General features: G+C 42.2%; 1 protein-coding gene across 3 annotated transcripts in view; it reads right to left on the bottom strand.

Annotated features, from left to right (window-relative positions):
* The window catches only part of MEGF11 (multiple EGF like domains 11), a 434,557-nt gene that overhangs the window by 29,908 nt on the left and 391,335 nt on the right, over window positions 1-13,314 (bottom strand). For all 3 annotated transcript variants that reach the window (XM_018552848.1, XM_018552849.1, XM_018552850.1), the window contains one exon: window positions 2,869-2,925. In XM_018552848.1, coding sequence (XP_018408350.1) covers window positions 2,869-2,925 — 57 coding nt within the window. The remainder of the gene's footprint in view (window positions 1-2,868; window positions 2,926-13,314) is intronic.

Below are 13,314 nucleotides of genomic sequence, written 5' to 3'. Positions count from 1 at the left end.
TCATTATTCTTTTTTACATTACTTTCTTGTGAAAATGTTCAGTTTGCAATCTAAAACATCACATAGATCTTTTTTTCTATACTGGAAATGGATAATGAACTACTGACCGTCTCTGTTTCTCCTAAATGGGTAATAGTAGTTTACAATCTTTTCCTGCTCTCCTCAATAGACACCTCACAGATCCTCACAATTATCTACAGGTAGAACTAAGTTATACTTCAAAGAATAAATGTACTTTTAGACAAAGTACACTTATGCTTATCATCCGCTTACCCTGACCTAAACTACATCACCCTTGCCCGTCTGCAGATTTATGCTTACTGAGCTCTGAGGAGTCGAACTGCTGCTCCGCTGTTTGTTGACATCCAGCGCTGCAAGTCTCCCTCTCCTGGCCACATAGAAGTCTATGGGGCTATAATGTTCAGGTCCAGACAGCAGACTGAGCATTGCAGCTCTGGATGTAAACAATAGAGACACCGTACCCATTAGATCTTGGTAAGTACGGATCTGAGGAGGTTGGGATCATGTAGGTCACGGTTGGGGGGCAAAAAGGATAAGAGACCTTTGTTTTCAAAGTAAGTGTTAAAATACTGCAAGATTGAATAAAATACTGCAAACGTAATTTGCTTTGATAACTATGTGATATTTCTACACAGATGATAACAATACCACGCAACAAAGCATATAGCATATGCAGTAAAGCTTTTGTGAACTGAACCCATTGTACAATGTATTCCATCCAGATTCCCCCAATATACATCCATACACACACACGCGCGTTATAAAGGCACCGCACCCAGTCTAGGAATGGAAACTTTCCTGGCAAGACTATGGATGCTTTGTAGAAGCCGCTGCTTCTCTGCTCACAATAGACCCTACATAGGACTGACTTGTATATATACTTATAAGTAAAGCTGTCTGCTATACTCAGCAGTCAGCCCCTTATTTTCATGCTCATATGGGCAACTCTAACAGTTTTTTTGTTCAGACACTTTTGATATATGAGGCTCAGTATTCACACACCATGGGAACCCCGAAACTTGCTTGTACCTAAGCTCTTCCTCCTAAATTTTACTCCAACAGAACTAACCAAGCAAATGTTAGGAATATGCGTTCAGCCAGACACCATACAGACAAGGTTAGCACCATTTTTACAGCTGCAGTAAGTGGCAGGAGTCATTATATAGGTGTGTTTTATAGACATTGTAATTAGTGACAGAGTGAGCAGAATAACAGGAGATACTGGGAAGAGTTACATGGAAGACTGACAAGCATTACATGGACTCATAACATAAGACAACACAAAGGTCATAGAGGGGAGCTCTAATAAAATTATCCAGGAAACACAATTGAAGATCATGAGGCAGTTGGAATCATTCCAGCACAGCATGTGTGTCAGACATAGATTACACTGAGTAATATTATTGGTACATTTATAAAATCAATGAGCTGACAAATGGTATTCTGATTTCAATTAAAATCTAAGTATAAGATACACAAGGGGCTCGATATACAGCAGCAGTATGATCCAACCGCATGCATACCGCCGCTTTTTTTTTTTTTTTTTACCTCCTCCTGCACATTTATAAAGCACTGTTGTGTGTGCTCTTTATAAATGGATTTCTGGTTCAGGGTTCTAAATGGGGAAAAAAAAGTCTGGAGGAGGAGGAGGAAATCTGTCACATGACCGGTTTAAGGTCATGTGACAGGGCAATCCTCCTATCCAGCAGTGTTCTCTAAAATATTATGCATGAGAACACATACTGCAGGACATCAAAGACTTCAAACTGTGCTCTATATGTAATACAATAAGCATAAAATGCAGCGCAGTATGGAGTTTTTATATTGATGTTTTGTTGTAGGGTGAAGAGGAGATTATGCTGCACTATATAAAACATAATCTTTCTATGTAGGAATTGGCCCTTAAAGCCCAACTCTGGCACAAGCCACTAAAAGGGTTAATTGCTCATTAAGTCTAGGGGAGCAGGGATAAGGAGACATTTCTTACCTTAAGGTGGCCATACACTGTGCACATTTCAGCCAATTCTTGATGAACCGGCCAAAATTCGCACAGTGCCACTGTCAGCACCCTTTCGGCAGGCATCAGCTAATCGAAGGAGCTGGTCGGAAAACCTTCAAATGAACAGAGCGGACAGCCATTGAGCTAATGGTTCTGTTCAGGTATTCTGGCAATGGGTGCCACCAGAATACAAACCAGCAGCGGGAGATTCCTCGATCAACGGGTGTAAGCATTTATAGAGGAATCTGTTCTATTTTTTCATTCAGCACAGTCATTTTATTCACCTTTAATTCACCCAAAACTGTTATTTTAGTTTTGCATTGATGTCCTTGTATTCTTATATCTCTAGGGTATGAGAGCAGCGCAGTTTCTCAAGTCCACAGTCATTACTATGGGGCTTTTACACTTCTCATTGTTTTTTTTTAAATCTATTATAGATTGAGAAGAATGCCAAAGATGGTGTAAGGGGATATGTGTATGTCAGGCACACATGGATCCCATGTGTTACCTGTCATTGAGTGGATAGGCCTGCTTGACAGTAACAAGTGTCATGGCACATTAATACATGTTGGGCAGCTGGGGAGTGCTTGGTAGCGATGAGCAAAGCACCTTGGTGTCCAATTTGATGCCCATGAGCACAGGTTGTAACACTCATTGTCTGAGGTGGAAAGCTAATAACTTTGCACAGATATGTTGCCTTTGTAGTCTCTAAGAGATATAAGAAGCTTGTACGTGATTTACTCCCGAATTCTCACTGCAAAAACAAATGATCAGGTTTGGATGGATGGGACCTTTAACTGGTCAGTATATCTGACTACCTGCTAAATGTTTTATGCATTGGAGCCTACCTTTGAAGCCATTTTCCATGATGTATGTATTCTGACGTCTGTCCATCGTACAGGCACCTAGTATAACAAGCAAGACATAGAAGTCACTAGACAGACATACTTTATACAGACACACAGGTCAAATAGTTCTGAGATATGAGCCAAAAAACAAAGTGTTTCTTAAGTTGGTAGTTTTGGAAATTGAACCTGTGACACTTTTAGAAAGTTAGTTGGTTTTGTAGTTCCTAGATATGCAGCACATATACCACAGAAATGTATTGTTACAAACAACTATATATCCCCATTTATGCAGCCATGTGACTAAATATAACAGTGCCCATACAGATAATTGGGCAGTGATAACAGGTCTATGTTTGTGTGGCTCCTGATAGTGGAGACTTTCAGATACATACCAGGATACAGAATTACCAAAATGGTGGGAGGATGTAGTAGTGTGAGGACTCTTGTAAATCAGAACAATTATCAGGCTTTCTGACTTGTCTGTATTGGCAGCTTCAGACAGCTTCACACATTGTGGTCACTATGTCGCTCTGAAGAAGGGACCCTGTGTGGTCCAAAAAGTTGGCTTATTTGACTAATGCGACATATTAATATACTGAGTGTACTTTGCATCTTTAAGTACTGAGTGCTGGGGACTTCTTCTTGTTATCTTCTGTGGATTCACGATGCCATCCATGACTGTCACTACGAGCACCACCTTACTCAATTGGCCGCAGTGCTGTATGGAGTACAGCTGGCATCTACACTTTCTTAAGGAATCCAAATGGGGTTCACAGTTATTTTTGTTGTCCTCAAAATTACTAGATATGATATTCATTTTACTGGATCCCCAACATCCATTTGTGGTCTCAGGAGAACGACAGACAACTGGCATCCACAATAAAGGTAGACTGACACATAGGTGGAAATATAGAAAAAGGTTTGACCATCTATGCCAGGGGTATCCAAACTCCGGCCCTCCAGCTGTGGTGAAACTACAAATCCCATGATGCATCTCTCTCCGCGAGTCATGTCTGTGGCTGTGAGAATCTTGCAATGCCTCATGGGATTTGTAGTTCCACCACAGCTGGAGGACCGGAGTTTGGTTACCCCTGATCTATGCTGTAATTTATAACAATACAGCAAGTACACTGATCTGCCTTTTTCTGCACACCACCACACATGTATGATATGAATAGGGAACATAGAAAACAATTGTTACAGAATTACAGAAAACAGTATGTATAAAATATCACTATGATACAACTACTTCTAATCTTTTTTTCTAGGGGTACCAACAGATGTGCCCTGTTTACACCACATACATGTGCTGTGGTGAGCATGAAAATGCAGCTCAATAGACATGGTGTGAACAATCCTAACTGTTTTTCTCTTTTTAAATGGCATTAATTGCACTAAATTAAAAAGAGGATGCTAAATAGATTACTGCTTCATTAAGTACGGTAGATATAATCACTATTTGCTTTGGAACTTTCCTCAAATGAGTTATTTGTAGTCTTGTTCAAACAGGGAAATAGCTGATATGAGAAAAGCACCTCTTGCAGTGCAATGTTGATTACACAGGCGCCATATTACATGTAAAAGCATTAGCAGCTCTGCTAGGACAAACTCCACATTATTTAAAGGTGCTGTAAATGGTTACATCATTGTGTGCTCTAATTCCTGGGGAGGAGAAGAATGAGGACGTGGAGGACGGTCACTGGAGTTCATTGAAGTGACATCATTATGAACACTAGAATGTTTTATGGAAATGTCATTTCCTGATCATAAAGATCTTCTATACTGTATTCTTTTCAGCACAGCGTTCTCACAGGCGCAGTACTGCCTATTCATGTAGGAGCCATTTAGTAATGGTTAGGGCAAAGCTACATAACACAGCATTAAATGTGAATCAGAGGACCTGAAATTCCAATGGAGCTGCAGAGCTACAGATTGTATAATTTACTTTTTTTTTTAAATTAAAGTGATATTAAAGTAAAAAGGTTTTTAAGCTATCTGAAATGGTGATTAAATCGCTTATAATGGATGTTGCTCCTTGATGTTTCAAGTGACACTAAACTCAGGAACTAAATCTTAAAAATGCATTCAACAACCTTAACTACTAACAAAAATTATCTTATTGGTGCATCACTCGGCTGTAGATCCGCAAACCATCTCTGAGTTGGTGTTGACAATATCCGTCCTTCTGGAGGGTGGCTACTTTTGTTCCCCATGGTCCCTGTGTGTGTTGTAAAGTAGTCACCGCTCCAAGCTCACTCCTGTGATGGACTACAATCTCATGTTTAGTTTACCAATTTGTATTGAGATAATAGTCTCTGCATCCATGTGAATTTTTGTTTTACTTTAACCACTTCAAGACCAAGTGTTTAGACCCCCTTCCTGGCCAGGCCATTTTTCAGTATTCAGCGCTGCGATACTTTGACTGACGTTTATTCCGTCATGCAACGCTGTACTGAGATGAATTTTATACCATTTTTTGGGGACAGATAGAGCTTTCTTTTGGTGGTATTTAATCACCGCTACGGGTTTTATTTTTTATTATAATTAGAAAAAAGTACTGAAAATTTTGTGAGCGGACGTCTAGAGACGCCCGCTCAGATCGAGAGAGCTCCTGGCCGGCCGTTTTTTTACTACGGCCGGCCCGGAGGTAGTTAAATAATAATTGTACTTTACCTCAACCGCCCGTTACCCCAGAGCTATTTTAGAAACAAAATTATACTCCTCCTTCTGAGAAATACTATTCAAGTAACTCAATACCTCTAATAACGATGTAAATTAGTGCAAATAAGTACACTTCACTTCTTGAGCATGGTGCAGTACTTGAACGGGAATGGAGCAGATAGAAAGAGCCCAGTGCAATTATCCAGCACAAATGGCTTCACCTTGATTTCTGCCCAGGGCTCCTTTTATTAAAAAAAAAAAGGCTTCGCTTTCACACAGACTTCACAAAAAATATGTGTTCTTTTTTAAGATTAGCTATTACCTAGCAACTGCCAATCATTGGGCTGTACTCTCAACATCAAAACACTTCAAAGCATTGCACTACATTGCTTTAAGGAAGGGTGTTACTTTTTTGTATTCTTTGCATAGTTACTCAGGGCCTCATTTTTTAAATTTCCACCCAGCATAGATGGCACTAGCTCCCCTAGATGGGGTCGGCGAGTAGCTGATAAAGACGGTGTCTGTTCCTGTGCTGCCTGTACCTCTTCTAGCACCACAACTTCCTCTCCACAGCAGCCAGTAGCTGCTGTCAGCATATAATGAAGACAGCGGAGGATTCCTCCATCCATGTTCGTAAATGTTGATGGAGGAATCTGTTATATTTTCTTTGTTCAGCTCGCAGACCCCAACAATTTGCAGTTAATTTTGTTCCCACTGATACCAATTAATGGGGGGTCATGGGGTTAATTTTGCTCCCTCTGACATCAACAATTTGAGGATTATTTTATCCAGCTGACAGCAACAATTGGCACTTAATTTATTATATTACTTATGTAGCGCTCACCCCCGAAGGAGCCCCTGAATGCCCGGTTCATCTCTAGTCTGTCTAGGGTATGTTCTTCAGCTGCCCACCCATTAGCATTAACCGCCCTTCTTCTTATGCCCACAATATCTGATGTCCACTCCACTAGTATAATGCAGAATAACTTTTACGCTTCCAGGGTGTAACATACATTGACTCCAGACTAACCAGATCTGGTAGGCATATAAGTGTAGATACACTTGGGAGGCAGCGGATAGCAACTGAAGTAGCATATGAGCAAGGATGAAAACAAATCCTCAACATGAAAGACACCGGCCATGTCCTCTGAGTTCCAGGATACTTCACGAGCCATCATTGGTCCTGGGTCTCTTCCTCTAACAGTAACACAGGCCTCCTCCATGTTGGAGGCCTCAGGGAAACATTTCCCTCACACCAGCCTATGCCCACACCCAGGCCTAAGGCATTGCCTGGGGGGCCGGCTGAACAGCACCCAGCCCTAATCCATGGCTGGTCCTGACTAGTCTGAGCACATGGCAAATCCCTCCAGTATATGTACCCTATCCCGGCATGCACCACTGGTTGAGAGAAACTCAGTGATTGGCTGTTGTACTGTACATACACTATAGCATCTCTCATTGGCTGTCCCACAATATGACAGAGTCACATTTCGCCCAGGGGGGTACAGGCAATGCCAGACACCTGGAATTAACCAGATAACTGCCACTATAATTCTAGCCAGGCTGACTACAGCCCGGGCTATCACTAAATGCCTAGTAGCCACATCACAGAAGGTGATGGGGGCTACACTTACATCAATGATATGGGACTTATTTCACTATCAATGGGATTTATTGATCCTACTGACACCAACCATGTGGGGTTTACTTTATAATAATAATAATAATAAATATTATTATTATTGGTATTTATATAGCACTGACAATTTACGCAGCACTTTATATGGTGCACATTCACATCAGTCCCCCTCAAGGAGCTTACAATCTAAGGTCCCTATGACACAAGCATACATACAAGGGCCAATTTAGAGAGGAGCAAATTAACCTACCATTTGTCTTTGGAGTGTGGGAGGAAATCGGAGTACCCGGAGGAAACCTACACAAGCCCTGGGTGAACATGCAAACTGGGTGGGATTCTAACCAGGGACCCCCAGCGCTGCAAGGCAGAAGCTTTCGTTTATTTTATGCCACCAATACCAACAATGTGGAGTTTATTTTATCCCACTGATACCGATGATGTGGAGTTTATTTTATTCCACTGATACCAATGATGGGACTGTTTTTGGCTTCCATGCTCTCTTCAGTCTATATCCAGACCCTATTTGATCTAAAACATAGTAAAGCATAGGGGGTGAGGTGCCACATTTCAAGCCATAGGTAGTGAAGTCACACTCATTGATTGGCCACACAAACTTTGACCGGTGATGCGTTTTGAGCTGATTTTTGTTCTCAAAACCTTTGATGTGTCTCTCATAATTATTTCTAAATGTTGGCAGGTCCTCACTCCTCTCTCTGTGGTATTCAGTGAGCTAGGTGAACTTGTGACCACCTGGGTAACCATTCAGAACTGTCATTCTACCGTACTGGGGAAAAAAGACTTTGCTATTCTTTAGCATTGATATGCAGCTCATGAGGAAGTGTAAAGGTCAGTGTTCAGGACTACCTCAGGCAAAATCTGATACATCTTGTCGGCCTCCACGGCAGGATGGAGGGCACAGATCCTGCTGCTTTTACAGACTCCTGAGCTGCCCTGAGGTAATGCTTCTCTAAATGTCTCGTTTATCGACAGGGCTTCTGTTTCCCTGGCAGACCTGTGCCTCCAGGCCAACCTCAGGGGGGGTCATCTGCAGCATAACAGAACAAATCTACATCTGTAGCCAGGATTTGCCGTTGACATCCAAAAACACAGTTTTGTATCCAGAATACAATGATGTTTTTCACATGGATGAGGGTAGCATGTTACATGAGAGCTCATTCCTTCAGTACTCCTTAGGGCCTGTGCTAACGGATTTTGGGCTTGTGCCGATAGGCAAATGCAGCTTGCGTATGACATCAGTTTCAGATGCTTTAGAATTCATTGACAGAATCATTTTCAGCCTACGGGGAGAAAAGCAGTTTTGAAGTGAATAAATGCCCACTGGCAAAGGCCCTTAGGATGTTTTTCCCCCTTATATGAACAAACTGGCTTGGGATTCCCTGGTAATATTCTGTTATCAATAGCAGATAGTTTTAGCGCTCTTGCTGCCAAGCTGTTTTTGTTTTTTTTTGCACACATGTTAAAATGCACATTTTAGGCCTGAAGATTACTTAAACCCCCTGATTTATATTTTTCCTGAAAGTAGGGACCATGTTTAATAAAATAGTGGCAGTTAAATTTGCAAGCTATCAGCACAAAGTGTCAGTAAAGAACAGGTTTATTTTAGTGCACATAAACACAAGCCCTTATGTGATAGCACTTTAGAGGTAACAGGTCCTCTTTAAGAAGACATTAGGGGTATTTCGTGCTTGATCAGCTTTTCATCAGCCTCTCTAGTCAAGCCAGGGAATGACAGCTCAGAAACCAGAAGTGACAAAATCATTCAGCTGTTCACTGCCAGTCCCGGGCCCACAGGGGGGGGGGGCAGAAACACAGCAGGGGGTGTTGTGCGATGGAAGTGCATGTTTGCCAGCATGTGGAAGTGATTTAGTGGCTTTACAGGTGCCTAAATCACTTCCAGTTTAAAGCTGAAAGTGACAGTGTGATGATTTCGTCACTTCCGGTTTCCAAGCTGTCAAATTCTGAGTTTTTTTGCATTTCTTCATTCTCATTATTTCCAAGCCCTAACGAAGGGAGTTGTGTCTGCCCTTAAAATGCTTTAGATGTTTGATCAACACAATTATTATCTTTTCTATGGACTCTAACATCCATTTTGGTCCTGCGCTCTTCTGTTTTCTGTCCCTAGGTTTTTACTACTGGCTGTGTCCTTATTAGGGAGATTTCTAATTACTACCTGCATCCACCCCCCATTTATTGTAGAGGTATCACAAGAACAGTGGGCAGAACTAAAAACCTAATATTTGGAAATGCTTAAGAGAACCTTATGGATAATCCACCCATTTTTTTAAGTGTATCTCAAGCCAAAAACTGTTAGATAGATAAACCGAAGAATGGTTAGAACCCCTGTCTGGTTTTTCCTGTTATCTGAGGCTCCTTTAGAGAGATTTTCCTCACTTTCTGTCCTTCTGACAATGGTTTGTGTTGCAGTTGGAGAGCTCTCCTGACTTCTAGTCTGGTAAAACATAGTCAGAATAACAGAAAGTGAGAGGAAATCTCTCTAAAGGAGCCCCGGACAAGAGTATAAACCAAAGTAACTAAAATGTAACAGTGTCCTGTACTATCACCCAAAATCAATGTAGCAGGGTGTGCAGCCAATGGTAGCGATGCACAAATAATAATTACCTCCAGGCATACCTGCCGTTAATCTATTGATGTGTATGTCCCAGGATGGGGCTTTGTTAGATTAAAGATCACACTATACAGAAAGGCCTTGACAGGCCAGTGCGGCTTCCACATAAATGTGCTGCAAATATATACTACTAACACCTTTGTTTCAATACATGGGGTTTATAAATCTTCTGCCAATGCCATTCATACAGCATTCCCACTACTAGATCAGCCCCAACAGGGGTTCTAACACCCTTTTTACAAACGAAATAAAAACATTTTGGCTTAACACACACTTTGAACTACACACACACACATATTTCATATACTCAAAATACCTGAAACATCGTTGCCTATAGTCAAATAACAGCCCTCCACATCATACATCAATAAACTGTATACTTAAAGTCAATATGAATGATCTCTTTTAAAAAAGAATTATCACAAATAATGCAAGATCGCTCCATCATTATGTATATTAATATATCCACTGAGACAATCAGCGATGTATCCAGCTTCAGATCTTCCACCATCAGATAGAATTACTCTGCATGCTGTGATAAAGATGATCCTGTTAAAGCCAACGTAGATATAACACTTGGCAGATTAGCTGTATCTTCATGTGTCATGATAAATAAGTCACTATGTCCACCCAGACTAGTTAGGCACAACCTCACTACTCCATTCAATGTTATGTATCAGTGTACACCCATATACTGTATAGGCAAATTGTCTCTTAGGGGTGCTCTGTTTTCATATAGAATAGTGATGTGTCGAACACCCCCCGCGTTCGGTCCGAATTCGAACGTTAGAACATGGAAAAAGTTTGAATTCGAACTCGATCTCAATGAAAGTCTATGGGGCTAGAACTTTGAAAATCAATTGACCCCATTTTGAAGGCTTATATGCAATTTATTTGCAAAAAAAGGGTATGGGGATTCAGGTACTGCCCTGGGGGACATGCATTAAAGAAAAAAACACTTTAAAAATGTTTTTATTTTTAAAGGAGCAGTGATTTTAACATTGAAGTTGTGAAATTTGGTCCCTTTGTAGCTGGACTTACAGTGTACGTCTCCCGTCACGAAGGGGTTAAATAACGTGCCTGGGGGGTCTTCTTAAACTGCCTGTAAAGTGGCGCATCTGTTTCGATGTATAGAACCTGCTGCAGCAAAAATTACATTCATAAAGAAAAAAGAAAAAAGAAAAGTGTGCGGTTCCCCCTCCCAAACAATACCAGATCGTTTAGGTCTGGTAGGAATGTTAGGAGGGACAACATTTAAAAAATTAAACAAAAAGCGTGGAGTTCCCCCCAAGTCACACCAGACCCTTAAGGTCTGATAGGAGTTATAAGGAGGAACCCCACCTCCTTATAACTATTGGGGGCGAGTGAGTGTGCCCCCCCCCCCCAATACCAGGCCACAAGCCTTCCAACGGAATTTGGATTGTGGTGTCTGCAATTAATTACAGACTACTCAGATCAAAGTGTAAGTCCAACCAAAACTTTTTGTTTTCTTTTGGATAGAGTGGGGAAGATCTAGAACCTCTGCTGTGCTTTTACCCCTATCTGGGCTTTGAAAATGTACTCTTACTTACTGTCAAAGGGACAATGTTTTACCAGACAGAAAGTGAAAAAGTGTATACACTGGTTAGATTTTCGCACAAAAGTTTGCATGAAAAATCCTGTTGGAATGTTCAATAATGTTCAATATTACAATTAGAGGCTTGGCGATTGCCATTCAAAATTTTGTTTGAATCTTTGTTTTTTTAACATTTGATTTTAAATGGAGTGGAGTGGAATGAATGGAGTTTTCCAAACAAAAACCATATTCACTGTTAAGCCACTTTCACACGGGCTGTCCGCACTGGTCCACCTGTCAGTTCTTCAGGTGGACCCGATCAAATACCCAATGCTAGTCTATGGACACCTGGGTTTAAACACACAGATGTCTGTTTACACTGGGTTACTCCCAACTCAGGCCATGTCCAGAAAAACGGACCCGAGCATGCCAGATCGGGGGTAATCTGATGTAAACGGACACACTCATTTCACAGCAGTGACATCCGATCCATACCACTCAGCCCGTGTGAAAGGGGCCTTTGAATATTGTTCGATCAAGAAAAGCTTTCCAACATGCTTCTTAAAAAAAAAATTTCATAACTGAGGTGGAAATAGATCATCGATTTAACTGTATCAACCATTTTAGGGAAAATATCCTAGAAGAGCACAGACAACAATAAAAAGCTACCTTTTGATTTTCTGATTTGAGCACAGCATTTGTAGAATTTGTAGATCACGGATTGTTTAAAATGCTGCCTGGAATTTCCATTTACCCCTTTATTCTTGTAAAGGCCCTGAGATGAGTGTCAGGGGAAGTCAAATATGTAAACCAGATTACTACATTTCATTGGCATTGCACATATATGTAAATCCCTACTGTTCATCTCTCTCAATTCAAATATCAGTCATGAGTCAGTAATCTCTCTGGGTGGCTGCTGTTTTATCGCATCATTCATTAATATGATTTAGTACAAATGCAGCTCTCCCTCCAAACTATATATCTGTATATATAATACATTAAAGCAGTATGGTACAGTATGCATGATGAAATGTGGAAGCTACATACTTTACTGTAAACATTACAATAATACAAAGTGTGTACAGTATAGGTTCCTTTTAAAGACAGACCCAGAGATAATGAGCGGAGGGGCTGTATGACTGGGGGAGGGGGGGGATAAAGTGGGGATTAGCTGATCTTACCTTAATTGGAGGTTGGGGGTCAGTTGTCCAGGAGTAGCCGCATGGGTTGGGACAGCAAGGGCTGATGGGCGTTCTTTTTGGAAAGTCAATGGAGGAAGCTGGTTGTCCCACCCTCCCAGGGCAGCCGTCAGGGGGTTACGGTCGATACTCATGTAAGGGGCCCGGGCAGCCTAGGGGGCCCGCCCGGGTCCCTTATATGACTATCGGCCGACGGTGAAGGGCGAGGGGGCAGATGCCTGGCCCTAGCAGCACAGGGCCCCAGCATTGCCGCGCCAGCGGCTTTGAGACAAGCGACGCTGCTTGTCTGATGTCGGACTGGCCGGAAGTGACGTCACTTCTGGCCGGTCCGGCGCCAGACGAGGCCATGTGTGCAGGTAAGAGGAGCTAGGAAGGAGGAAGGAAAGGAGGGAGGGGAGGGATGCAGCCCTGACCAGCCCACCTGAGACCCCTTCAGAGCCCACCATAGACAGTCTCAGATGGGCTGTGCAGCATCTATGGTGGGCTCTGCAGGGTCACTCTCAGGTGGGTCCTGTGTCCAGCGCGTCACTAAGCCCTGCACCCAGCATGTCACTAAGCCCCGCGCGTCACTAAGCCCTGCGCCCAGCGCGTCACTAAGCCCTGCGTCCAGCGCGTCACTAAGCCCTGCATCCAGTGGTGCGAGGGAGGGCCCGGCCTAAAGCCGTGTAAGGGGCCCCAAAATTTCTGATGGCTGCCCTGCACCCACCCTTCCTTAATTTTTGTGGCTTTTGGTTGTTGCAATATC

The sequence above is a fragment of the Nanorana parkeri genome, unplaced genomic scaffold, assembly GCF_000935625.1.
Source record: "Nanorana parkeri isolate BGI_ZX_2015 unplaced genomic scaffold, ASM93562v1 scaffold98, whole genome shotgun sequence".
Classification (NCBI taxonomy): Eukaryota; Metazoa; Chordata; class Amphibia; order Anura; family Dicroglossidae; genus Nanorana; species Nanorana parkeri.
Note: the sequence above shows the minus strand (reverse complement) of the source record. Positions and strands in the feature narration are given on the sequence as shown.